The sequence below is a fragment of the Camelus bactrianus genome, chromosome 7 (assembly GCF_048773025.1).
Source record: "Camelus bactrianus isolate YW-2024 breed Bactrian camel chromosome 7, ASM4877302v1, whole genome shotgun sequence".
NCBI lineage: Eukaryota > Metazoa > Chordata > Mammalia > Artiodactyla > Camelidae > Camelus > Camelus bactrianus.
Window position 1 is genome coordinate 82,593,764 of NC_133545.1, and position 27,525 is coordinate 82,621,288.

The 27,525-nt window shown below is 41.8% G+C and overlaps 2 protein-coding genes across 2 annotated transcripts; one reads left to right on the plus strand and one right to left on the minus strand.

Annotated features, from left to right (window-relative positions):
• Window positions 1–5: 5 nt before the first annotated feature.
• PSMA2 (proteasome 20S subunit alpha 2) lies at window positions 6–9,967 on the minus strand. Its single transcript, XM_010969556.3, has 8 exons — window positions 9,854–9,967; window positions 6,140–6,216; window positions 5,277–5,409; window positions 3,732–3,854; window positions 2,909–2,990; window positions 1,518–1,591; window positions 363–420; window positions 6–274 (listed from the first exon to the last, which is right to left on the minus strand). The coding sequence occupies exons 1-8, from the start codon at window positions 9,892–9,894 to the stop codon at window positions 158–160; spliced, it is 705 nt and encodes a 234-aa protein (XP_010967858.1). The 5' UTR covers window positions 9,895–9,967; the 3' UTR covers window positions 6–157.
• A 115-nt stretch (window positions 9,968–10,082) lies between these two features.
• On the plus strand, window positions 10,083–14,472 carry MRPL32 (mitochondrial ribosomal protein L32). Its single transcript, XM_010969555.3, has 3 exons — window positions 10,083–10,254; window positions 11,756–11,934; window positions 14,028–14,472. The coding sequence occupies exons 1-3, from the start codon at window positions 10,125–10,127 to the stop codon at window positions 14,280–14,282; spliced, it is 564 nt and encodes a 187-aa protein (XP_010967857.1). The 5' UTR covers window positions 10,083–10,124; the 3' UTR covers window positions 14,283–14,472.
• Window positions 14,473–27,525: the final 13,053 nt, after the last annotated feature.

A 27,525-nucleotide genomic window follows, 5' to 3' on the forward strand; every position in this document is an offset into this window, starting at 1 on the left:
GGAAGTTGAATTGAACAGTTTATTATGATTTATAAGTCTCATTTTAAAAACATCAGTCCATTCAACCATGTAGAAATAAGTATGCAAAAAAAAACATACTTTAAACATGTTTAAGTTGAGATTATCTGAAATTCCGGGTTTTTCAGTCACTTCATTATTATGCGATGGCAGCCAAGTAGTCCTTAACTTCAGTGGGAGTGAGCCTCCTAAATCCGGCTTCATTGCAGATGCCAACTTCTATGTTATCTTCTGTCATTTGCCCTTCAAAGCTTTCCTAATGGAGAGGGTAGGGGAAAAGGTCAATTTTCCCAGCAGTTAATTATAAAATCATTACAAATCCAATTGTTAGATAGTGAACTGACCTTCAGGGTTAATATGGCTGTATGAATGGCATCTTCAAGTTCCAGATCTTCATTATATCTAAAAAAGAGGGTTTTTTTAAAAAAACAAACAAAACAATGATTTACAGCATTAACATTATTTATGACTTGTAAACACAGTAATAGCAACAGCATAAGATTTTTTAAAAATCTAAAATACTCTTAAAAACGTTAAGTTTCAGATTAATTCTTTTAGTCCCCTCACTGAGCAAGCTGTCCCCAAATAAGAAAGTGACAATTATTTGGTGCACATTCCCAGCATCATGAAGAGTGTAACCCTAACATGAACTTATGTGACGTATAAATATTTTAATATAATTGGAGTATGGTGGCATTATTATCTTTTCTAAAAGTAAGGCAGAGAACTCAGACCTTTGCTAAAATTTCTTTTGTTTGTTCTTATAATGTTTGGAAGACTCACTGATAACATGTCAAAGGGAAAGGACAGTGCTTTAAGATCCTAAGATTATTTAAGTTTACCGGGAAACCCCAGGTCTAAGATTTTTAGTAACCTTAACATTATGTGAAAACGTACTGAGAAGGTTCACTTGTTAGTTAAAATCAATCACAAAGTTTTCCCATTCAAAACGCAGGACCTTTTCCGGTGAACTACAATAATGCCGAGTCCAGAACACAGCTGGCAGTGAGCGAGAGCAGTCAGTCGTGCCCGGCGGGGACACGTTTTTACCCAACAATGCACTTTTTATCAAGCACATATATCACATCTTTATCTTCATTTTGTGTGTGTGTGTGTAATTATCATAGTGTAAACTGTTTACCACTTCAATCATTCAAAATTTTTCCTCCCAATTTTTTTACTCCAAATCCAATGGTCTCTTTTTTTGAGATGGTAGGAAAGATGAAGTCAAAAAAATAAATAAATAAAAACAACATTTAGGAAATGACCATGAGAATGTGAGGATGTACAAAGAGAAGTTCTTAAGAAATGAATAATATTGCTACTTAGTATAATGAAGGCTGGGGAGCCAGGGTTGAGAAAGGGTTTTGTTCGTTCCATCAGTAACTAGGCTTGAATACCCAGTAATACTACAATTTTGTTTAGATTCATGGTATTATTTAAAGAGAGCAGAAGGCCGTAAAGCAAGTTTGCTAATGCATCTAGTTTTATGAGCCTACCTTTTCTCCAGGAATGTCTTCCCATTCACATAGTTCTTTCCCATTGCTGTGGCTTTCCAGGCAAAGTAAGCTCCCTAATCAGGAATGGAAGAGGAAAAAAACGCATTTTGAGTTAATCTAATTATATATGACACTTCCATTTATTTCTTAGCTCTATAATTTGCTTCTAATTTCAAAGGTCACGGCACATTTATTGGAATGCAATGGAATATGTCACAAAATATGTTAAAAGGTTCGTGGAACAAATAAGAAAGAGGCATGAAGAACCTTTTAGAGGCTATGGAGTTCAGAATCCTGATTGTGGTGATGGTTTTCTCAGGTATTTATAGACATTAAAACTCCTCAAATTGTACACTTTAAATATGTGCAATGTATTATACAAAATTTACATAAAAAATAGAAACGGAGGTTAACATAAAGCAAATAATCAAAAGTAATACTGTAGCTTACTAGGATTGAACGGCTCTAAAAATCTGTCACATAGATCTGAAAAATGGTACCACCCTTCCCCATCATTGGTGACTAAATTAAAAAGACAGTTTTGCATTAAAAATTTTCAAAAGTGTTGATATTTGGTAATCTAATGTTAAACCAAAGCAGCAGCAACTATCATATATAACATGACCTCATTCGCTGACAAAATGCATAGACACAAATAAAAGAAACATATTTTACGACAAATAACTGCCTTTCAGATATAACAGGAGAAAAAAGGACCCAAGATGCAAACTGGACGCCAGTCACGGTGGCTCACTACCCACGGGAAAGGAAGGGAAGAGGACGTGTCACTCAGCTTCAGAAGCTCAGATATGGGGTAACAGACACAGTCAAAGTTCCCCAAATTCTTAATTTTTCTGATTTAAATAACAAACAAAATATTTCTCTTTGGCCTTTTTAGATTACAAAGTTTGATCATTAAGATTTGAATTTAGTGAATGTGCCATTATCTAATGACCCATCAATTACGAAAGATCAGTTCCTAGTTGATGATTTTTTTTCTTCCGGGTCTCCTCACAGCAAACGTGTGTGACTGTATGTATGACAAACACGTATGACTCCACTACGTGGAGTAGTGGTATCCTCTGCAGACACCTGCTAACTCGGACACCAGTCTGCTGCTATACAGCAGACAACTCACCCATTTTGCAAAACACTGGTTTCAAGGCAGTAATATCGATGTTTGTCCAGGAAGAGTCACACTCAAGTCAGTCCCAAGATTAAATGTACAAATGAATATGTCCTACTTCTAAAGCCCAAATGAAAAACAAAAACAAAACAAAACAGACAAAAATAAAATACTGCTAATTTTAAAACTATTTATGGCTTCCATTTTTATTAGATATTCAAGGAGCACTTGAACAAATCCCTCAGATGCATCTAGGGAAACTTACAGATGGATCTGACTGGAATAAATACGGTCGTCCCTCATTCCAACCACAGATAAGTAGAGAAACTCCAAACGGACGAACACCACTGAAGAAAGAAAAATGAAAATTACTTGGCATCTTCATGATGTTAAAGTCAACCAAAGGTAAGAAATTTATTAATAGTCTCAAGTCAAGCAAATTAACAGGCGAACCGAATTAAACTTCTAAGTTCATTAAAAAGTACTGAACATGTTTCGAAACAAACCAATTTAAAATGAATTTTCTTTATGGTACCAAGGAATAAGGGATCATTTTCGGAAAGGGACTGACACAAATATTGGGGTTAAGTGTGGGGTAACGCTTTGTTTCCCAACAAATACGACAGATTTCAACAAATGCAGCTTTTCCATTGGTTTTATGTATCAGCAACTGCCTTTGCACCACACCATCCACGTTCACATCCAAACTCAGAAACACTGAAATTAAGCTGAATATGGATGCCGAAGAGTTACTGCTTCCATCATGTGCTTACAGTCACTTCTGGTTAGAAAGAAATTTGGAAGCAGCAGTGACTGCCCATGAAGAAATGTTTCCAACCCTGGCAAGAGGACTTCATCCAGAAGCTGCTTTCTGCTGTTACATGAACCGCAAGAAAACATTCCCATTTTCTCTTTAAGAAAATATTCCAGATTCAGGTAAGATCAGAAACATTCGTCATAGTGATTTTCTTAAGGAAATACAGGAATATTAAGTCCTCTCTTTTTTTTTTTAATAATACATCTACTCTTATAAAATGATTTTTTTTTTTCTAATTCATGACACATTTCAAGTACTAAAACCAACTCACCCTGACTGGGTGTATTCTTGCATCACAGAAGCTACTCTCTGTACCAGCTGAGCTGTGGGAATGGGTTCTTGGTAAACGAGATAGTACTGTTGGGCCAGTTTTCGTGCTCTGTGCACAAGGACTCTGGCAAAAAAAAAAAAAAAAAAAAAAAAAAAAAGGATTTAATTAAAATTAAGACACTCTACTATCTAAAGAATCACTCTCCTTCCATAAGCATGTATCTGTCGCACAAGTCTGACATGCATCTCTTTTGTAGAAGCTGAACTCGGCTCAAAGCCAGTCTTGTTCTTACATCTGATTCTAGTTAATTTCCAAGCAAATATCAGAGCACCGCCGAGGAGCTAAACCATAGGAGATGGACAAGAACGAGGTAAAAGGAAGGAAATTGTGGACTAAGGGTACCAAACAGCTCAGCAGTGACAGATGTACACACGAGAGCTTTATCTCTCACCATGGCTTCAAGATTGTGTCTGTCCCCCCTTATCCCAAGGGCAGTCACTTCATCTTTTCAACATCTCACACCAGGCAACATATTAATAGGCACACGTGTGAACACACACACAAATTCAAGCATATTTTTCTCACTCTGCCTCATATCTTTTCCATAGACTGGACTTCAAAGAGTACCCTTTGGAGATTACGGAACAGCAGGAAACATCAGTAAGACGAACAGGATTTACCGTGACCTGCTCATGTACTACTGATCTGAACTATCCACACTTCCCTCTGAACAACACACATGCCGTGTCTCTCAGTTTATTCTGTCAGTGGACGCATCCATTGCAGTCTCCCTTCTGTCCAGGGGTAACAGGACCCACTGGAGTGAATCCTGATCACATTCCAGGGACACCGCTATTTTTTCTGACTCATGAGAGTGAAATCTTGGCTCTACCTCTCTTGTTCCACAAAATTAAGAATGAAGTAATAATATTCCTTTTGCTTGTTAAATGACAAACACAGAAAGCTGTCAATCTCTTTCAACTTGCTGGCACCCCGATGTAACAGGATTACTCTCTCTTCCTGTGAAACAGAAAAGGAGGGGTGACATGAGCATCCAGATCCTGACGGGATTCAGTGGCCTTTCCAGAATTTTGTCTCTTTGCTACAAACATAAATAAATAAAATGAGGTTAACCCTGGATGGTGCCCTTTCTTTTGCTGTCTGACAACTTTTTCAAAATACAGTTCATTCCAACATGCATTGCTCTGATTGTTTTTAAAACACGTTAGAGAACAGCAAAGCCCTTGAGGCGGAGCCCTTCGAAGGTAGAGAAGGGAAAACCACTGGACAGAGATGGGAGGAATAAGACCCTATCCATCTCCTCCTTTACAGCTGAGTGGCACTGAGTCCTCCTTCAAGTGGCCCTCAGTCTGTCTCACGTTAGCAAACCAACTGCAGCTGCCAGTGATGCTGCTGTTGGTAAACTAAGAAAAACGGGAAGTTTGAGAGGTTCAAGGGAAAACATTCCCCGGGTTTTTCTGCTCAAAGGACAGATTACAAGCAATCCATGAGATGGTGAGAAAAAGAACAGACAGGACAGGGTACCTGTAGTCCGGGCCCATGCCGCTGTACACCAGACCTATGTGCTTGGTGATCGGCTCCACCTTGTGGACGCTTCGCTCATCATACAGGATGGATTTCTGTTTCTTCTCAGTTGCCAAGACCACACCATTTGCAGCTTATAAATAAAGTTAAAAATATATGTTTTTTAAAAACACCTAAATGTTGAATCATTGAAAGACTCTGCTTCAACAGTTTTCTAATTATGGAAGCATTTCAGCCAAACTCCTTTGTTTCTTATTTATAAAACCTTTTCTTCTGGACGTCTATATTAAAATCACCCAAGAAACAGTAAATCAACTTTCCCTGCTGGTCATCTGAACGCACTAAGAAATCCCTCAGCTAAAGGTATTACATAACTTCTCTTAAAGTTTTCTAGGACGCCTGAGAATCCATGTACTTTAAAACAATGGAATTCTGCCTACTTGGCCTACTGTTCTTATAATTTAAAGTTTAAAAATCAATGATACATTTTGAATCAGGTATCTGTAAGTTTTATAATTAACCTTTTCTAAGTTGCAGAAAAAAGAAAAACTGCCAGAGAATAGTGAGATCTATAATCAGTGGAAAAACAAAAGAATACTCAGTTCTCTGGACAGGAAAGACTATTGGTGGGTTATCGCAACTCAAAGATAAAGGTGTTATGTTTATTTGCAAAAAAATTAATCGTTTTTTTTGGCTTACTGACTTAGATTCTTTAAACTTCAAAATACTGTAAAAGAACAAAAAGAACTGTTAGAAATTATGCTGCCACAGCTATTTCTTTTTACATTACTTACTAATTAATCCCCAAAGAACATTAGGACAGCTAAAACCAGGAATCTGAAATGAATGAAGCAACTAATTACCTTTAATTCCCACTGAAGGGGCTCCTCCAGCTACCGCAGCCAAAGCATATTCGATCTGGACGAGTTTGCCAGACGGGCTTAAAAAGAAACAAAGGTACTTGCTAAATCCACACATTCTCAAATATTTATTATAGGAACACCTCTGAGAAAGGGCAGATACATAGGCCAAAACCACTAAATCAAGCACCAAGGAATAGCTGGGCTCTGAAAATTTATCATGAAGTTGTACAGAAACGAAGTTCACTGGGTGCTTTGAACACACTCATAGTGAAACACTAATCACTTTCCTTTGGTTGATCTTTCTTGTTTGCCACTTAAAGCAGCATCATTCCTGCTGCCTTCCCCCACTTGCTAGCCTTGTGACTTTGGGTAAGTTACTTAACCTCTCTGGGTCTCAGTTTTCTCATCTGTAAAATGGGGGTAACAGTAGTGCAGTAATTCCCCACTTCAAAGGTTGATGTGAAGATTAAATGAAGTGATGCCTTTTCTGCCTGCCACAAAATTAGCAGTAAGTAAACACCAAACAGTAATGTTATTAAGAACATGTGTGTGTCTATTAAATATCAAATAATGGTATATATTCCATATGGGTGGAGTTAAACATTTTATAAAGTAGTCATGGCCTAAGACATAAGACCTAGATATAAGTCACAACAAAGTATTTTCTGTATAATGTAAAACTATTTCTAGAAGCCATGAGCTGGTTATACTCAACAAACCTGGTTCCATGAGTTTAGCAGCCAAATGCTAGGCCCAAACTGGCTTTTTAGGTTATAGTTTATTTCAATCTATTTGTTGAGTTAGAGCAATCACCACAAACATCTCCAACCTTTCTATTCTTATAGAGAAAAGTCCTTGAATGAAAGTCATTTGTCCAAAGGGACACACGACTAGGTCCGTATCTCCAGGCTACTATTGAAAACATAATCTTGAGTTTCAGAAGGTCATCTGTTTTATCTTCATGAAATTGTAAGACACTCTCTTTGTCACTGAAGTCTCAACTCCCACCATTCCCCTTGCTCCAGACACACAACTACTCTCAGAATTCAAAAACCCATTCGACAAGCACAACCCTCGGTCTGCAACGCATTTCACTACTGTCTGGTCAACGCTTTCCTGATCACCCTCCAATCCTTAGCAGAAATGTCACATCCTCAGGGAAGCTGCCCTGACCACCCAGATTAACTGAATCCCACACACTCAAGCCTACAGTGTCCTGTGCTTCCTCTTTGGCTAAGGTAAGACTCATCATACTTGAATTATTTTTACAGTATTTACAAAGTGTAAGCTCTGTGCGGTCAGCATTCCAACACATAACCTAGGACCAGGAGACCACAAACGTTTGGCTGACAGACAGACACACATCTAGACCTATTGAAGGCACGAGCCTAGGGGCAGCAATCTAAAGACTGTTAAATGACAAAATTAACTGACTTGAGTAGAGTAACATCAATAAGCATTTAAATTTTAAAAATTAGGCTGTACTTGTTTTTCTTTAATGGTCACTATTTCAACAGTCTTATCATGCATGACTTTCTGGGTCCACCCAGTTTTCAATCATTCTTCAATACCTAGTTCAAATGCCTCTGTGGGATATTTTAAAGCCTCAGGTTAACTTAAAGTTACCCATTCCTCTGCAGCCATAATCACGTGTACATTTTTTATCATTGCACCTTTCTGTGAGAGAGCTCACTGACCTGTGAGCCCACTGAACTAATCACCAATCTTTGTATTCAATTCTGCCATGACCCAATTCCAAAGTATCAGCATTTCTACCAGCAATAACCAAAATAGCCTTCTAACTAGTTTTCCCCTTTCTACTCTTACTTCCACACCCCAGCCCAGAGTTACCTTTGTACCATGTCACCCCCTCCCCTTAAATCCCATAATAACATCTCCGTTCACTTATAATAGAAGCTCCTTCCTAACTCCCTTGCTCATTACACTCTAACACATTGGCCTTAGATCAATTCCTCTAAGAGTTTAAGGTCTCTCCCAACTTCACCACTTTCATACAACGCTCCTCCCTGTCTCCAACTCTCTCTACCCCTCAATCTTCAGTTGGCTCCCTTTCAACTTCCAGCCCCCCAAAGCACCCCTAAGCACTGGACTTTACTGGACTACCCAATCTAAAGTTACGTTCCTTCTTTTGCCCCCTCTTTATAAAAATTCCCAAGTAAGAGAAAAATCTTCTTCAGAATGCATCAGCAGGCATCAATTGGTTTACCCACTTACTGTCAGTATCCCCAATAAATGTAATCCTCAAGAACACTTTCTCGTCCTATAGTATTGTCTCTTGTCACTTCCACCATTAATAGTTTAATTCTGATTACAACAGGCTAGAAACAAATGCTTTTAATCTAAAACAGAACTGTGCCATCATGTTAAAAATAAGTGTAGTTTACTAGGAATTTATTATAAAGAGTCAGCCTCTGATAATAATTAGTTGTTTTATGTTCCACCTCCACTAGGATTACACTTTCTTAAAGATAAAGGGCCAGGTTTGCTTTCTTCACCAATAGGAACAGTGACTACGGGGCAAAAATTGTTTTCTATCATTGTATACGACGAGATCTTTAATTAAGGAATGAAATTAATTTCACTCAAAGAGGAAAAATTTATTTTACTTATTATGGCAAACTGCCAAGAGTAAGGAACACATTTTCATATTTAAGAAGTCATCATATGGTAATGGAAAGTGTATTAATTTTGTCCTCAGGAAGCAGCCAGTTTGAATGTTAACTCAGCTACTCGTTTACGATCATGCACAAGTTATTTCATTTGTCTGAGCTGTGGTTTGCGCATGTGTAAGATGCTGAGACAACATTTATCACACATGGTAGTAGAAAGAGATGGAGTAAGCTGTACCCACACAGAAAGTACTCAACAAGTTGGATCCCGCCCGCCTTTAGCAGCGAGGAAACACACTGCAATTAAATGGGGTATTACTGATCCGTAGGAAAAAGGTCAAATTGAATCCTTCCCCGGTTAATTTCTTAAGTCTTTTGGTGATGGTTTTCTTGAAAAATGTACTTACATCCTAGTTCTAAAGTAGTTCAAATCCTACAATCTTTTTTTATTTTAAGTCAACATAGCCTCCTTCCAAAGTAACAGCCGAAACACAAATGTAGCCTAAGAGTTTGGCGCCCACAATCACTAAGGGATAGAAAGATCAGCGCTTTCATTTTCAGTCCTTCAGCTTCTAATAGGGCCATCGAGAAAACCGAAAGCGGGAAGAGGTTTCGAAAAACATTCCAAGACCAAATGCAAACTGTAAAGTTGGAGCTTTCCGAGAAAAAAAAGGGACCCCAGAGATCTGACCGAGATTCCGAGCCCCAGAGGCTCCCCAGTCAGGCCTACTTGGGTCAGGAAGGAAATCCTGAGTTCTGAACGGGACACCCGGAGACAGATAATGCAAAGCTGCCTTCTTCTCTAGCCCCCAAAGCGAAAGCAAGTCCCTGCGTGAGGGCCTCATCCTCCCACAGCTCCAAGGTCGCCCTGGATCCCCCAAATCGCGTTCCCATGACCCCCGGCACCACTGCTCCCCAGGCCGCGGGAGGGCCCTGCAAATGACTTTGCAAAGTCGCACTTCCAGCCTCATTCCCTATTGGGCCCCCCGGAGGCACCAAGCCAGAGACCAGGATGTAAAAGACCGGGTCAGCTGAGCTCCTACAAACTCGGCTAAACGGAGGACCTCAGGGGCCCCTTCCGTACCTGAATGTAGTCAGCGAAAAGCTGTAACCACGCTCCGCCATCTTTACCCGGAGACCCAACGCACATCCGCACACACGCGCACTGCGGCCTGAGTCGTTTCATTTCCCCTCCCCGAGCCTTTCTTTCTCGCTCTCTGATTGGAGGAGAGGCAGAGACGCTCCTGGGGCATGCTGGGAGTTGTAGTTCCGTGCCCGGCTAGCCCCCGACTTTGCGTTTGTGCGCATGCTCGAGGTAGGGGCGACCCGGTGGGCGCGGCCTTAGGGCGAGCAACATGGCGGCCTTCATGCTGGTCTTGGTGGTTTCGCCGCGGCCCGCAGCCCGGGGACTACTCCGGAACTTTTGGGAGCAACTGCAGCGGAAACTTCAGCTGAGCCGGCCAGGCCTTCCCCGTTCTCCATGGGGTACGTAAAGGAGGTCTCCGTGGAGAAGGGGTTGGGTGAGGGGCCCCAGGCCGCGTGGTGGACACCGCTCTTACGCCGCCCTGCTCCCGCGGTCTGATCTTCCGCCGCGCGTGGGGGCCGTCGTCCGGGACACTTACTTAGGAACAAGAAGAGACAGCTGTCTCTGCCCCCCAGTCTCCTGCGAAAAAAGAAAAGCCCTCCAATTGTCCCATTCGTTTACAGAATGTAACCCAAGCGCATCGCTTAGCCTCAAGCGACACCACGATCCAGATCCGCTTCTCTTTTCTTTCCAGTCGTCCCACCCCCTAAAGCAATTTGTCCTCTGTGCAGTTGAATGTTGATCTTGTTTCCCCCGAAAACTAAATTTAAATGAAAGCATCCTGGGTGTTAAAACTGTCATGGCTTTGACATTTACATTCTACTCGATTTCGGAGGTATCCCGAACATGATAATGATCATGCCCAGGCCGACTGAACGAACAAAGAGCCCACTGTATGTCGAAGCCTACATAGGCTTCTGAGATAATCGCCGCCACAATCCCATTAGGTGTCTCCCCTTCTCAACTGAAAAAGTAGGCTCCGAAAGGACCCAAGGTCACACAGGCCGTCCAGATCCTGTGCTATTAACCCCTGGGCTATGCTTAGCAATTCTTTTAGATATACTGAAAAGGAATGCCAGTTGTTAAGTGTTAGACACCTTGTATATTTTTAAGAGTTCCTACAATCAAAAGAGGTATTGCAAGTCTGAGGAAAAACAGCAAGAAAAAAGTAAAGGAATCTATTTGAGTTTATAAACAGTTCAGAAAAAACAAAAGGGAAACGTTGGTGGTCACATAAGTAAATTAATATCCTACAAAGTGTAATGAGCTAGCTCTTTTCCTTAAAGAACTGAGAGGAATCAAGATTAAATATTTCGAAGGACCAAGTGATGGATCTACCAGGTTATATGACAGAGGATCTAACTCAGTTTGATTATAATAAGAAGGACCAATCAACAGTTATCTCCGTGCCAGCGGGAAATGGCTTTTGGAAATCTCAAGCTTGGATTTAGTTGTAAACGTAAATCTGCGCCCTCAAGTGGAATGTGCATATTTGAGTGTGGGTTTTTTGTTTTGTTTTGTTTTGTTTTGTTTTGTTTTGTTTTTTGCCTTGATTGTTTTAAGTTAGATGTCTGTCAGACATTTATTCATGTTTACTAGTGAACCCGTGAGTTCAGTATTATAAGATGAGAACATCTTGGTAGAATTTCACTGATTTTTTTTTTTAAGCAGAGGCCTCTAAGAAAAAATTTTGTGTTTTTTAAAATTACTTTATGTATGAGCTTTAGTATAATTTTGGAGCTACTGAGGTTGCCTGTTAAATGTCTACTGAGGGTAGTATTTTAAATTATATATATATGTGCCTGTTGGTATATCACTGTAGACCATTAAGGGGACTGGTACCTGTAAATAGTCATTTACTAGCTAGGAACCAATTCTGTATCTCCATGTTTTATTTGGTAGGGCCAGCATTAGCGGTCCAAAGTCCAGCTACACTTACAGAATCAGGAGGTGATGCCAATGGCAGTAAGATTTCCAGCCTTTCGGATAGTGTCTTTTGGATGGCAGCTCCCAAAAACAGACGCAGCATTGAAGTTAACCAGTGTAGGAGACGAAACCCGCAGAAGCTTATTAAAGTTAAGGTAATGTGATCATTTTTGTGGGTGTGCTTTTTCTCAACGTCCGCCACTGCGTGTTCTCTTGGTATGTTCATATAGCCTGCGGGTAAGTTATTTTCAGATCTTATGTGTCTACTTTCCTCTGGCCTAAATTAAATACAGTATTCTCATGTATGTATGTGTGTCTACTGTCCTGTAGCCTAAATATTAGGAACACAGTCAGGGAAGGAGTTTTAGAGTCTGGAGAGCAGACTGGGTTGTGAAGAGTCCACGTGACTTTTCTACTGGGAGCTGTGCCAGTCCTGAGCTGTGTGATTTTGAACCATATATGAATAAACATTTTAACTACGACAGAGCCTAAAATTAAAGTCAGAAGCAGTAGATCTCTTGGATATTGAGGTTTTCCCTTACAGATTTATTCTGTTCTTTACTGTGTCCACCAAAATACTGTGAAGGAAAGTCCTTAGATAAGTAGTAAAAATAGCTAATTGTGAAGTGCCTCTGATGTAGCTAAGTGCTTTATGAATTATCTCATCCCCACAGCAGCCCTCCAGAGTAAATATTGTTTTGCTCAGTTTTGGGAGGAAGAAACTGAGGTGGAGAGAATTTGCCTGTGGTCACAAACAGGTGGCAGAGGCAGGAGCTGAGCCCTGGCCGTCTAATTCTTGAACTCACATTCTTGAAGCTTTTTTTTTTTGTGTATATGTTCCCATCCTCAGATAATTCCAGACCTCAGTGATCCTTCTCCCCCATGGGTACACTTTATTCATTGATTGAGTAACAAAAAGTAGTGTTTCTTACCTTTGATCTGTTAATTTGTGGCTTTAACAGCCATGCTTTGAGTTGCTATGTATTTCATGGCCTCCCCAGCAACAGGGCAGTGCAAATGGACCTCCAGAGCAAAGAATTGACTTTCATAAGCCTCCACAGTCAGGGTTAAACCAAACCCAGCAAAGCTTAAGACTCAAAGTATTACCCAGTCACAGTCGGACCTAGACTTAAAACGTGGAACTGAAAAATACTTCATTAACTGAGACAAGAATAATTCGTACAGTTCGGTTGAGAGAACTGCAGATTTTAGGAATAATTACATGATTCTATTACAGGATTTCCCTGATTTTCTTTATTCAGAGGGGAAAGAATAGCTTTTATCCTGCACGTTCATTTTCTTCATTGAATTGTTTTCTGCGACGTACAGTACGTTATGCTGAGCGCTGTGTTAAAGGTATCAGCTGACTGTGGGCATCTTTCGATGCCACGGCCAACCTCGAGTTGAACGTGCAGACCAGTTTTCCACGTATCAGAGTAAAATGAGGGGTTGGGGAGGCAAGTAATTTACAAGGTTCTTTGTTTCTCTCAGATAATGAGATTCTTTTTGTGATCTGCCTTACAAATATTTGTATATTCACCTGAGGACGTGTTTAAAGTTGACTGTTTACTCCTGTTTACTATTTCTCTTATTTCAAATCTACCTTTAGAAGATGATGAAAGGACTTCTTCAGAGTTTATAATTGTCTTATTAAAGTTGGCTAGACATACAGTAACTCAGAAAAATACCCTCAAGTTGTAACACATCAAGACTTTTACATTAAGGAGTAAACCAGTGCTCATTGATAAAAAGAAAAATGATACTGTATACCAGCTTACACTTCCTACAGGAATTTGAATTACACAGTGATAATCAGGGAAAGCTAATGAGTAGCGTGTTTATCACCTTGTTTTTTCCCAGGAGAGCTTGAAAGAAAAAGTGCCCTTTCTCTTGGTCTCTTATTTAAGATACTGGTTATATGGGTCACCCCAGCCTTGCTGATGGAGTCCTTATCAGAGGTTTAGTTTCTGAAGATGGGGGAGTGGCGTGCCGTCTCACATACTATTAAGTAAAAATGTACCAGGTTCAAAGTCGGCAGAGTCTTGGTCCCGATTTTTCTAATAATTCGTATCAGCGTCGTTTGTCCTCAGTTCCCATGTTAAAACGAGGTTGATCCCAGTGGTCTGTGACCTTGTGCGGCATGAACATTCCCAGAAAGTTTGAATAGAAGCCTCACCCCCATCAGTGAGTATTTGTGCATTATGTTGCCTCTTATTAAAATGTCTTTGTTCGCTTGTTTGTTTTTAAGAACAACATAGACGTTTGCCCCGAATGTGGTCACCTGAAACAGAAACACGTCCTTTGTGGCTACTGCTATGCGAAGGTGTGCAAGGAGACAGCAGAAATCAGGCGACAGATAGGGAGGCAAGAGGGGGGCCCTCTCAAGGCTCCTGCGGTGGAGACGGTGGTTCTGTACTCCGGGGAGACGCCGTCCCGGCAGGATCAGGGCAAGAGGATCATCGAGCGGGAGCGGAAGCGGCCCTCCTGGTTCACCCAGAACTGACACCAGAGGTGTTTTCGAGAGGATAGCCTCACATAAGACATTTCCCCTGGAAACGAGGAAGATTCTTTGTTTTCATGTTGCTTGTGTGCTTTTTAAATCACCACTATAATTTAAAACATTCTCTATAAGCAGTTTTTTTATGGGTACTATGAAGAATGTATCAAGAGTAAAATCTGAAAATGTTCGATTACGCAGAGGCTCAGTGGATTTATGTGTCTGTTTGCATTAAACTATCAAGTTTTAGTAAACGTAAAATTTCCAGGACAGGAAAATGAAACAAATAATTTAAAATTCACAGCCAGAAGTACGCATTGGGGCTCTGGTTTTGTCTGTTGGCCGGTGGTTCTTCTACACAACGATACTTAGGCAAATGCTTTTGCTTAAGTAGCCCCTGGAAATGGGCTATTAGTTAAATTCTGGGTATTGTATTTGGTATTGTTTTTGGCACGGTAGCTGTAACAGTAAGAAGAAGTTTGTTCTGTTTGGTTTTTTTGTTTGCGTTAGCAAATTAAAATTGCCTTTGCATGGCACTTTATTACATTAACTTACTTAGAAGTAGTTCCTCCCATTTTACATTAAATCAAAACCACATACAGAATTCATTAGGTGGCTCATGAAATTTGAATTTATAGTTTGGGGAGAGAGATTTTTTAAAAGGAGACGTGAGTGAATTCAGTAGCACACAGAAAATGTGCTAAGGGGGTTGCCCTGGCATTTGCCTTCTAGGAAATCCTTTCAGTTTATTTTATGTTTTATCATTTTTATCTCCATAGCAATGGCCTTTTCATCTTAACCCAATTCATTTCGTCTTTCCCACTGCCTCCCCCATTCCTGTATCTACCTTGAGCCCAATGTTTGCTATTTTCTTTGTTTCCTGCCTCATTCAAAAAGATAATTGAGACGCATACTGGCCTTTTTTATCTTCTGGAAAATCTTTCCTCTTACGCTGTGATCTACAAGTTGATAAAGTATGCCTTTGTTTAAAAAAAAAAAGATAATAGTAAAAGTGAAATAGCTTATTAAATTACAGAAGTAAGTAAGGGAATTGTAGTTAAATGGAAAATCAGTAGACAAAATAAGATAAAGGCCAGGGATGTATTTAAAACAAAATGCATAAAATAGTCTGACTACTTATAAGAACTAGGCAGTGAATTGAACCCTAAACTCTCTTTTCCTTGGAAGGGACTTCCGTGGATAGGTCTGCACCAGGTGAGCCACATCATCCAGCGGGCCCTCCTGAGGCTCCTGTGGCAGGGTAATCCACGTCAGCATGCCTAGATGTAAAATTACTAATTTCCTGAAGTATAGTAGAGACCAGTGATACGTGAAAGAACAACGGAGTAAAAGGAAATCCTTAAAACTTCAAAAGCACTCAAGTCTCAGTGTACAACTCTTTTGAGGCTTGGCTCGACCCCCAGCATTAAACAAATTGAGATTCTGGAGGAATCGGTTATCTGCATATTTTTGTCAAGGCAATGCCCTGCAGATAATTCGTTTTTACTGTCAAGTCAAAGAAGTGCTCTGTGTCATACTTCAGGTAGATAGACTTGAAGCCATGATTCACGAAAGCTAAGGCTGACCAGGTACATACCTGACTCTCCCACCACCTACTCAGCATCTGAGTTGACTTAACAGGTTGCAAAGCGCAAGTCTGGGTCGACGTTGCAGAGGGCTCTCTATGCAGGTGCACTGAGTGAGAACGTGTGGGCAGGATCACTCTTCTGTCTGCTATTCGTGGACGGATAAACGTTATCAAAGGCCTCCCCGAATTAGCAAAGCCAGATGTCTATTTCGTGTCAGAAAAGCCATGTCATAGGGGAAAGTGGTTTATCGCCTGTTTTGGAGAGGTTGTCCCCCAAAGTTATAATACATTTTATTGCTAAATGCTTTCAGTTTTTACTGTCAGAAAAAAAAAAAAAAGCATCATGAGTTTGAATTGAATCATTTACATAACCAGTTCATTCATGTTCTGAACATTAGACGTGAACCTCATCCCTGCCTCCCCCCATCAGCATCGGGCTGTTGAGTGAGACCTTCCACTTTTGGAGGTGGAGGTGGGGGTGGGTGAGGGGTGACGTCCCCTCTGAGCTTGGTAGCAGTCCCCTCCATCTCCCTGTGCTCTTTAGCCAGGTGCTGGGAGATCACCAGGTTCTGAAAATCTAAATGTCTGACTTCATTGCACCTCCCTGCCAGTGTCCTCATTCCGACCCTAACCATCTCTTTCCTGAGCTGTTACAATGCACTTTCCAATGATTAATTTCCAGTCTTCTCATATTTCTTATTAGCTTTCTTGAATAAAATTTAAATTGCAGAAATGACACAACATTGTAGTTAATGAAGCAATGCAAAGTATATAAGCAAAAGGTAAAGGGTCATTTTCCCACCACCACACGTGCCACACCATCATGGAGTCTGCTTCTGAGTGCCACCCTGCTATGTGGTGGATCCTGAAACAGTTCTGATCCAGTCACTCCCTGATCAAAGCCAGGCTCCTAATTAAACCCTGTCTGGTGTCCTCATGATCTGTCCAAGTTTGTGGTCACCTCCCTCCAGGGGGCAGTCCACACCCCACTCGGGTGGTTCACATCGTAATCACGCGTAGCAGAGATTATGACCGCCTTCTCAGTGCACATCTCTCCTCCCACCGTCTCCATTGGCTTCACTGTGCTCCTACCTCACTGTGTCTCCCTCTCAGATCCCCTTCCTCATTCCTCCTCTTCCCCCCAACCTCTTCAGAGGGCCACGGCTCCATGCTTGGTGATGCACTCCGTGTTACAGCTTTAAATAGCAACTGTATCTTGATGCCTTCCAAGTTGGTATTTCTGGCATTGGCCTCTCGCGTTAACTCCAGGCTCACGTTCAGCTGTGTAGTCGGCCTTCCGGTTGAATGGCTAACAGATGTCTTGACTCAGTATCTCCAGCTCTGAGTCTCTTCTCTCCTGGTCCTACAATTCCCCCACTCCCCAGTCTCCCCAGTGTCCCCAGTCTCAGTTGATGGCAACGCTATTCTCCTAGTTGCTCAGTCACCCTTGACTCTGATGTCTCTCTGTCTCTCGCTCACACCCAGGCTGTGAGCACACCTACAAATCCCACGGGTTCTACATTTAAAAGTGACTTACATTCTGACCATTCATCACCGCCTGCACTTCCACCACCCTGATCACAGCCCCATCGGCTTCTCTGGAACACCAGTCCCCTCCATCTGGCCTCCTCTAGTCTGTTCCCAGCACAGCAGCCAGAATCCCTTCAAAACAGGTCACGTCTCTCCTCTTAAAATTCCTTTACTCAAAACCTTAACCCAGATGAAATGTGCGGATACGTACATGAGGACTTTTGCCTTACATGAGATATACATACACACACACACACACACACACACACATGTGTGTGTGTGTGTGTGTATATAATTTGTGAATAGACTGAGCTTTGATAAATCAAAAAAATTTAGGTATACTATAGATAACCTCTATTTAAAGAAATTGTCAGAGACTTTTTTAAATATATGGAAATTTTTTTTCCTATTTTGCGTAGTGCGACTTTTAAATTCAAGATTCCTTCTTTTAAGAAGCACAAAGATACATCCCCGGTGTGGGGATCATTTTAACACTCCCGCCAGAGAACTAATCCTTGTTCCTGCCCCCACCCTCCCACAGGCAGTTGTTATGTTTCAGGGACAGGATTAGTCCCTCCACATTTCTAAATCTGTGCTTTGGAACCCTGCTGTCTATGATTAGCGTTTCTTTTCCTGGCACACGCACCGAAATAGACGCTCCGTCTTTAGCTGCAACTGGGAAGCAGCAGTGTCATCCCGTGGCCTATATCCGCGCACTGCATCTTAATTGGTGGGAGTCGCCGCCAGGGGCTGTCTTCATTCGTCTCGACAGCAGAGGGCAGCCGAGAGCAGGTTCCTGGTGCTCTAAGGGGCTGCCCCCGCCCACTTTTCAATCAGGCTGCTTTTACCGCGTTGGAAACACTTGCAATGATCCTGCCTTTCTGTCACCCCGCCCCTCGTCCTCTCCTGTCTCACTGGCGTCCTGTGATGTCGCTAGGTTGTGTTACGGATGCCATTTGGAGCACGGACGGGAGGAAAGCGAGAAGGCCAACCTGTTCTGGTCTCCCGGACCCTTGTCGCGCTCAGAGCCAGCTTGGCAGTTTCAGCCCGGACACCGAACCCTGGAAGTGCCACAGTTTCCCGGACATCCCGAGCCGCCTCGCTAGGGGGCAGCAGGTGACCTGTAGTGACTCATTCCAATGCAATAAAAACCTAACGGGTCCAGCAATGCTGGAAACATTTCATCTGTTTCTACCAAAGTCATCCGCGCGTGGAGAGCAGACAGGATTTCTGCAGGGGAGACAGGGCTGTCTGCAAGGCTGAGCCAAGGTGCTGGCTTCTCGCCTCTGTCCTGGGCTTCAGCGATGCTCTCCCGCGGCGGGGCTCCCCTCTCTAATTTCCCTACCCCACGCCCTTTGGGTGCACGCAGCCTGCTTAATGATCACATTCTTTCCAAGAGTTTTTACAGGATAATAGCTCAGAATGCTACCTCTTTGTAACTATTTCGCCAATATTTTCAAATAGGAACATTTCAGTGGCTAAAAAGAAGTACTGAATTTCTCATGACCGTGACTCTAATCCTGTAGTTCTCAACCAGGGGCGATTCCTTTCCCAACCCTAGGAGCCTGAAATGTCTAGTGAAAATTTGGTTGTCACAACTAGGGGAGGGGGAGAGGAGTCCTCCTGACTCCTCGTGGGTAGAAGAGAGGGATGACACAATAAAATACGTGAAAAGAAAATAGTTTAGTTTCTAGAAGTTTCACTTCCATCGTATCTTTTCCATACTTTAAACTCACATCTCTCAGGTCTTGGCCTCTAGGTGTAATTTTTCCATTGATCTCCAGACCCATATATCCAAAAAAAAAAAAAAAAACACCAGAGATTTCCATCAGGATGTCGCTTCACAGCCTAACAACTCTTCCAAATCTTTCCCCCTAAATTTGCTTCTCTGGTAGCCCAGCTTGGTCCCTTACTCATTCAACAAACATCAATCATGTCTAATACTTATTTCCAGCTATAGCACACTCCTGCTTGGCTAATTGACATTTCAGGGTCAGCACATGGAAAACTATTGATCACCCCTCCCACCCATCCCCATCAGCCAAACCTGTACCTGACCCGAACTTTCCCACCTTGATTAAAGTCATTGCCTCGTGCAAAGTTGCTCAAGCAAAACTCTCGTCATTCTTGATTTCTCTCTTTCCTTCTCATCGGACATAAGCAACTCCTCTTGACTTTAGCCCTATGTCATCACTGAGACCTGAAGCAATTGGTTTGGGGCCATAGGCAGGGATGCTGCAAAGACAATGATTGGAGAGGGGCAGGAATGCATGCAGGGAGACAGGCCAAGGGTCTCTGGCAGTAATTGAGGCCAGAGATGATACAGCACAGACCAGGGTGGTGGCAGTGGACGTAGCAAGAACTAGAGGATGTTGAGATATATTTCAGAAGCAGAATAGGGTGATTTCCAAGTTTCTAGCTTGAGCAACACAGGAGATGTGAACAGGAAGCCCATGTGAGGTGAGGGCAGGTTGTGGGGGGAATAAAACTACCCATTTTTTGACAAGTTATATTTGAAAGACTATTGGACATCCCAGCTGTGATGGCAGGGTGGCCAAGAGCCATGCAAGTGTGTAAATTCGGAAATGGTCAGCAGATGGAATGTTTTTTAAAGCCACGGGAATGAATGGAACTATTCAGAGCAGGTGCTCAAGAGAGAAAGGAGAACCCTAAACCAAGGAGGAAATCAGGAGAGGTTGTCCTGCCACAGATTCCAAGAATAGGGAGCCTCCGTTCTGTCTAACGTGGCTGGAAACAGGATCGATCGAAAAGGACCCAAGGATGGTGGTGGATGGAATTCGTTTGCGACGTGACAAAAGCAATTTCCTTTGAGTGTTGGTGGCAGAAGCCAGATGGGAGTGGGCTGAAGAATCGACGAACTGAAGAGGTGGAGGCAGCGTTCCTAGACAGGTCTTTGCAAAAGCTTTCCATTCAGGGGAGCAGGGAAGTGGGGCCATAGCTAGAGGAGGGTGGGAGATGCTGGGGCCTGGGTGTGTGTGTGTGTGTGTGTGTGTGTGTGTGTGTGTGCGCGCGCGCTCATGCTGCAGACTGAGAGAGCAAACGTGTAAATTTATGTTCATGGGAATTATTCGGTAAAAGAGGAGGCTCTTGGTGAAATGATGGAGAAAAGCCAGCCAGACAGCCAGACAGAGGGAGCTGTCTTGAATGAAGGGAGAGGACAGAGCCCAGGGCTCGCTATTTTTAGAAAAAGGAATTGCATCCAAAGCATCCTCCTACCTGAAGGTTACTGAGCACCTGAAGGTTAAACCCGGAAGAAGACCTGGAACAAAGCTGCATCAAATATGTGTATCAAACAAATGGTTTTGCCCATTAAAAATAACAAGTAGAGAGTAATGGTGGTACTTATGGGGAGAGACTAAAAACTGGTTTTAAAAAAGAAATAACCGTTTCAGCCTAATTTATTTTTTTTCAGTCCTCAGGCTGGTAGACAGATGTATGATAACTTTGCTTTGGAATTTTTTATTTGTATTTTTTTATGGTTATAAATTTATTCCCTGTTTGCCGGGTTAACAAAATAGTGTCCTTAATTTTTCTATGATTTTTTTTTTTACGTGCAAAGTTTTAATCCCTCTGGGATTAATTTTGATATATTTTTAATGGGGGGAGATAATTAGGTTTATATTTATGTATTTATATTTATTTATTTTAATGGAGGTACTGGGGATTGAACCCAGGACCTCGTGCACGCTAAACATGTGCTCTACCACTGAGCTATTCCCTCCTCCCTGAAATATGATATATGGACAGAATGTAACATGATTTTTTTAAATTGAAGTATAGGTAATTTACAATGTTGTGCTAATTTCTGATGTATAGCATAGTCATTCAGTTACACATATATTCTTTTTCATATTCTTTTTCATTATAGGTTATTACAAGATATAGTTCCCTGTGCTATACAGTAGGACCTTGTTGTTTATCTCTTTTATAAATAGTAGTTAGTATCTGCAAATCCCAAACTTATTATGATATTTACCTGCATTGCCGCTTTCCCTAATACCGTTTAACATTGACACACATTTACAGGATAAATTCTTACATATGCTAGGGTCTGTCTCAGGCTATTCACTCCCATTTCTGTTCGTGAACCAGGACAATGCCATTTGAATTACTGCAACATTGTAATGCATTTTACTGCATGGTGAAGAAAGTATCTCTTTCCCACTCTTCTTTGTTTCAAAAAAATTAACTCTATACTTATTTTTCAGAATAGACTTTAGAAGCATTGGATCCAGTTTTATATTCACTGGGATTTTGCTGGGGATAATATTAACTCTTAATTTGAATAAATTTGGCATATTTAGTCTTTCTCCATAGTAACATGGTATTTTTCTAAATTTATTTCATCTTATTTCCTACCTTTATTTAAGAGGCTCTAGTTTTCCTCACATGGGTCTTATGCATTCATTGCAAGGGTCAGTTCAATGCCCTTGACCCAAACCGTTGGCCATAGAGAGGAGGCTGTGTCCTATTAGTTAGTCAGCGTGACTTCCTCCTCCATCAGACACGTCTTGTTTACTAAAGTAGGCCCAGAAGCCAAAAGAAACCTGAGAAGCCTGATTCATTTTCGTATTTTTCTGGAATCCACCTAAAAGAGGTCTCTGAATCTGCCCTCACAACAGCTCAATCTATAATTTTGCTTTTCTCATTTTCCTGCCATTAGACTTAGATGAAGCAAACAGTTTCATCTGGTCTGATGTATTGATGACTTAATGGCCAGTGTTACGTGTCATGTGTCATTCCGGAGGCTTAATGGTTATTTTTGCTGATACAATCTTCGAGAATATGAGGACCAGGGACATCTAAGTGTATACTTTGAGCTAGCACGGGATGTGGTTTATAGAAGTAAAAACAAGCAGTAGGAAGGACAGATTCTCATAGCTTTAAAAAAAAAAAAAGTATTATCTCCAGCTAACTCCATCATTCAAAAACAAAGTCAGTCTTCGTATTAAACTCACAACCATCTTTCTTCAATGCAATAGGGGGCATTTACTGAATATCTATTGTATGTTGTATTGCATATGTTATAAATAATCTTAAAATAACATTGTGGAGCAGATATTTATAATCCCAGCTGCTGTGTTTAGTGGATAAGTCAGACAAAGACAAAATATTCTGTGTTATCGTTTATATGTGGAATTTAAAAAATAAAACAAACCAACAAATGTATATAATACAACAGAAGCAGATACGCAGATACAGAGAACGAACTAGCGGTTACCAGCGGGGAGAGGGAAGCGGGGAGGGGCACGAGGGGCATGGGGCTAAGATACAAACTATTCTGTATAAAACAGAAGCAACAAGGATATATTGTACAGAGCAAGGAATATAGCCCTTGTTTTGTAATAACATTAAATGGAGTATAATCTATAAAAATATTTAATCATCACGCTGTACGCCTAGAATTAATATAATACTGTAAATCAACAATAGGTCAATAAAAAAGGCACTCAAAAAAAAAACATCACTGCTGCTGTTTGTCGAGTGTGTACAATACGTGAAGCCCAATGTTTTCCATAGATGGCTTATTAAATTTTTGAACGGTATTTACCGCTTTAAAATTTCAACTGACTTTTTTTTTTCTGTGATATTTCCTTGTATCTGATTCAGAAAGCCAGAGCATTTTAGTTAATTTCTCAAGGAAGGCAATACGGAGTGAGAGAAAAAAGAAAGCTTTTGAAAATCCTGGCCTGTAAGGGAGAAAGCACAGAACCAAAGCCTTGGGGAAGGCACCTGGTAGTAAATAGGAGTCCGTGCTCCAAGGACTCATCGCCACCTAAATGTCCAGCAACCTTCTCTAAGGTCGTGCGTCCTGCAGAGAACCTTTGATTCCTTTCCCCGTCTCTCTGATCTTCTATTCCTTCAAGGCTCCTTCTTTCAATAAACAGTAACATCACTCATCAGCTGTGCATCCTTCATCCTTGGAGTTATCCTTGTCTCCTCTCTCGCCCACCACAGATCCAGTCTTTCAGCAAAGCCTGTTGGCTTCACCTTCAAAGTATAGCATGAGCCTGACCTTGTCTGTCTCCCCTCCACCACCCCCGTCCTGGTCCAAGCACCCATCATCCTTCACTGACTTATTGGGACAACGCGTAACTGGTTTCCTGGTTTCTGCCGTTACCCCCAATAGTCCGTCCTCCTCCCAGCTGCAGTGAGTGCTTGGAACCAAAGGTCAGATTGTGCCCCCTCAGCTCAAAACCCTCCAAAGGCATCCGCACTTCATCAGAATGAACTTTAAGCTGCCATTTTTGGTCCACAAGGCCATGTACGTAAATCTGTCCATCAGCTACCTACTCTCAACCACTTTTCCCATCTCTCCCTGGGCTCCAGATTTTGTGTGCTGTCTGTTCCTCAAACATACCCACTCTGTTCTGTCTTGGGCTCCTTGACGTGCACTGTTCCCTCTGCCTGGAAGGCTGCCCAGGGCTGCAGCTTTCTCTGCTACTTCATTCGGGTCTCTGCCCCATGCCATCATTTTCAGTCTTCCCGACTCCTGGGACCTCAATTCCCTTTCCTGCCTCACAAGCTCTTTGCCTAGCATCATGCCCCTGGATGTACACATAGACTGTTCACTGGTTTGTTATCCTTCCTGCCCCTTGCTGAGCCAGGATTTTACCCATCATCTCACTGTTGTTGCCCCTGGACCTCGACTGGTATCCAGCACGTAGAGGGCACTCCGTGGACCTTGTTTGAATGAATGAATGAATGAATGAATGAATGAATGTCATCACTCTGTACTGTGAACCACAGTGACTGAAATGATAAAAGAGAATAAAGACCCACAATAGATCAGCTTAATAGCTCTTCTTTTCATTCCCTGACTGATGCTAGAAAATGAACATTTCTGGCTGGTCAGTGCCATGCACCACAATTCTGATCAGAATCAACTCATCAAACTATGGGAGGCGCATGGCATATCTAATTGAGTGGGTGCAAACTAGACACAAACGTGTAGTTTGTGGGTTGGAGTTACTGCAGAAAAATGCGGTAAAGAAGTAAAGACGAGGGAGCAGGGACTCATTCTCTGCCCTGGCCGATCTACACGCCGTTACAGGGAATGAGGAATTTCATTTCTGGCAAAAGAGAGAAAAGAATGAGATGGAGAGGGCACGGTTGGCACCACTTACATATGTGCCTTTATGTTTTACCGCCGACTTGTGACCCAAGGTTATAAATGAAGATAATAAAAGCTACTAAATGCATTGCCTTAATCCAACCCCCAGGGGAGATAAAGGAAGATTGAAAGAAGCATCAAAACAACCCTCTCTGGCAGAGATGTCTCATTACTTTTTATTTCACTTCCCGGCATCCGGAGACAACGGTGCCTTTTTTTAACTTGTCTGGGAGGCTTACAGAGGAGACAGATCCTGGGGTCGGATAATAATTATGGAAGCCACAAAGAGGAAATATCTTTTAGAATGAGAAGTTCAGAAATGATGAAATGATGATGAAAACCTTGTGCTCAGGCCCTTCGTGCTCAAAACGCAGCTATCTGGGGTGCATGGCCGGCTCGTGGACAAGAATGAGTGTTCCTAAAGGCTCCATGTTTGGAGGTTTTGATGGAGGGGTCAGAAATTTAACCAAAGTTGGAGGGAGCTAGTCTCCAGTTTAGCAGATTCCTTGCTAAATATCTACCCCCTGATGGAGCACAGGGGATTTTTAGGGTAATGAAATTACTCTGTATGACACTATAGTGGTGGCTCCATGTCATTATGCATTTGTCAAAACCCACAGAATGTACAACATCAAAAGTGAACCCTAATGTAAAGTACGGACTTTGGTTGATAATAATGTGTCCATGATGGTTCATTGATTGTACCAGATACGCCACACTGAGGAGGGATGCTGAGGGGAGGGGAGTATGTACGTGTGGGTGGGGAGGGCTATGGGTGAACTCTGTATTTTCTGCTCAATTCTGCTATAAACCTGAAACTGCTCTAAAAGAATAAAGTCTCTTAAAATTTTTTAAAAATCTACCCCTTGAGGTTCTACAGCCAAAAGGAAGGGCATTCTAGACATTTAGCTTTTCCCTCTTTCTTTATTAAAATGATAGAGATATTTTTTAAAATGATACTCATGGGATTTTCTCTACAATAGATGAAAACAGGCTTCTAACCCCAGAGATGTACTCATAAGTCATTTTGTCATTAAATATAGGAGAGAAAGGGGTAATACAGGTGACCTCTTAGACTCCTTCAAAAGAGGAAATTTTAGGCTTTTATGAAGTCAGAAAGTGACTCCATAAAACTAGCTCAAGCAAATCATTTCTATCTGTGAACTTTCTCCCAAGCTTCCAACGAACAGTAAAACCCACACCAGAGTCGTCCTCCCTCGGTCCTGCCTGGGCTTCCCTTGGTGAAGTTCACAGTCAAGATGGAGTAAGATGGTCAAAACTCTGAGAAGAGGCAAATGGAGAAACCAGGACCCAAATAATGCACAAGCCGGAGCGCCCACTTTGGAGGAAGCGGGAGTCAGCTGAGGCTCGTGGGTCTCCTCCTTTTTCAACAGCAAGAACAGAGAGGACCCCCAAACAGGGACCACTCTCTCATTCATGGTCAGCAGGCTGATGATGCTGGGAGAAGCAGACCACGGGGTGGGGCGTGGCCTGAGTCCTGGCTCCTCCCCTGCTTGTTAGTTCAGTGACCATGAGCCTCAGTTTCCTCATCTGTCAATTAAATAAATTGTCTAATTAAACAATGCCTAAATGTTCCTCAGCTGGTGCCTATGGCTTAGCGGGCGCTCCATAAATGCCTGTTTTCTTCTTTCCTTGTTACTTTTCCCAAGATACAGGATGAAGAGCAAGGTAAATATATCCTCAATACGTCATAAAGAACATGACTAGTTGTGCTAGAAAAAGACCTGAATAGGGAGATTTAAAGGAGGAGGCATGCTACAGGAATCAAAGGAAACTTCGAGAAGGTCGTTTTCCAGAAAGCAGCTGGGGGCCTAGTACCTGATCTCTCATTCACATCCCCTCGCCTCCCAAACTCCAAGTTCAGCTTTCGTCTTGAACTGGGTTCACCTTCACTCCCCTGAGCATTTGATCTTCATAAGGGTCCTTTACGGACTCTGGCTTCTCCCACTGCCCCATCCTCTGGTTTCTCCCATCCCCCAACCTGAGAGATCCAACCTCACTCTGGGCACATGGCCCTGCTACCACCCTCCCTTCAGAGAAAGTCATCTCCCCGAGTGGCTGGATATATACAGACAACTAGAAGAATTGGGTATAATTGAGCAAATCGAGGCTTCCGCCACCTCAATCATGAATTTGCTTTTGTGTTTCCTGCCGTGGCCCCATGGGTGTGAGACCCCAAAAGTAAACACCTTATTAGGGATGGGAAGGATTTTTATTTCCATAACTAAGTCTTAAAGATGCGATTTGAAATTGTCAGGGTCCTTTGAGTGCTTCCGATTTCAAAAGGCATTCTATTAGAATCTGGTCATGGTGACTGAGGCACGGGGCTTATCTTCAATCAGATGCAGAAGAATCGATATCATTACAGTTCAAGCATGCAAAACTGTGGCAAGTCAGCAACTTTTCAACTGTCTCAATTTAAAAAATTAATTCTATTCTCAGGACCTGTAAGGAAGATAAAGAGAGTAATCTTGCTTTGGGAAGAAACTGCTACTCAACATTAGATGTGGTAATGAGTAGGCGGGAAAAAAGGCTGCCTTGGCAGATTAAAAAAAAGAATGAAAATTTGCTATTTGCAACAGCATGGATGGACCTGGAGAGTATTATGCTCAGTAAGTCAGACAGAGAAAGATAAATACTGTAGGACTGTATATGTGGAATCTAAAAAAAAATGAAACAAAACTTGTGATAAAGCAAAAAGAAATAGACCCACAGATATAGAGAACGATCTAGTGGTTACCAGTGGGGAGAGGGAAGGCGGAGGGGCAAGATGGGGTAGGGGATTAAGCAGTACAAATTACCAGGTATAAAATAAATAAACTTCAAGGAGATATTGTGCAACACAAGGAATATAGCCAATGTTTTATAATAACTATAAATTGTGAATTACTATGTAATACACCTGAAACTTATGTTATATTGTAAATCAACTGTACCTTAATTAAAAAAAGAACTGCCTGGCTGAGCAGCATTAA

Coding starts and splice junctions, on each gene's coding strand:
- PSMA2 (XM_010969556.3), bottom strand. CDS start 9,894: ATGGCGGAGCGTGGTTACAGCTTTTCGCTGACTACATTCAG. Junction 6,217..9,853: donor TTTTCGCTGACTACATTCAG/GTACGGAAGGGG, acceptor TTTCTTTTTAAG/CCCGTCTGGCAAACTCGTCC. Junction 5,410..6,139: donor CCCTTCAGTGGGAATTAAAG/GTAATTAGTTGC, acceptor TTTATTTATAAG/CTGCAAATGGTGTGGTCTTG.
- MRPL32 (XM_010969555.3), top strand. CDS start 10,125: ATGGCGGCCTTCATGCTGGTCTTGGTGGTTTCGCCGCGGCCCGCAGCC. Junction 10,255..11,755: donor CCTTCCCCGTTCTCCATGGG/GTACGTAAAGGA, acceptor TTTATTTGGTAG/GGCCAGCATTAGCGGTCCAA. Junction 11,935..14,027: donor AGAAGCTTATTAAAGTTAAG/GTAATGTGATCA, acceptor TTTGTTTTTAAG/AACAACATAGACGTTTGCCC.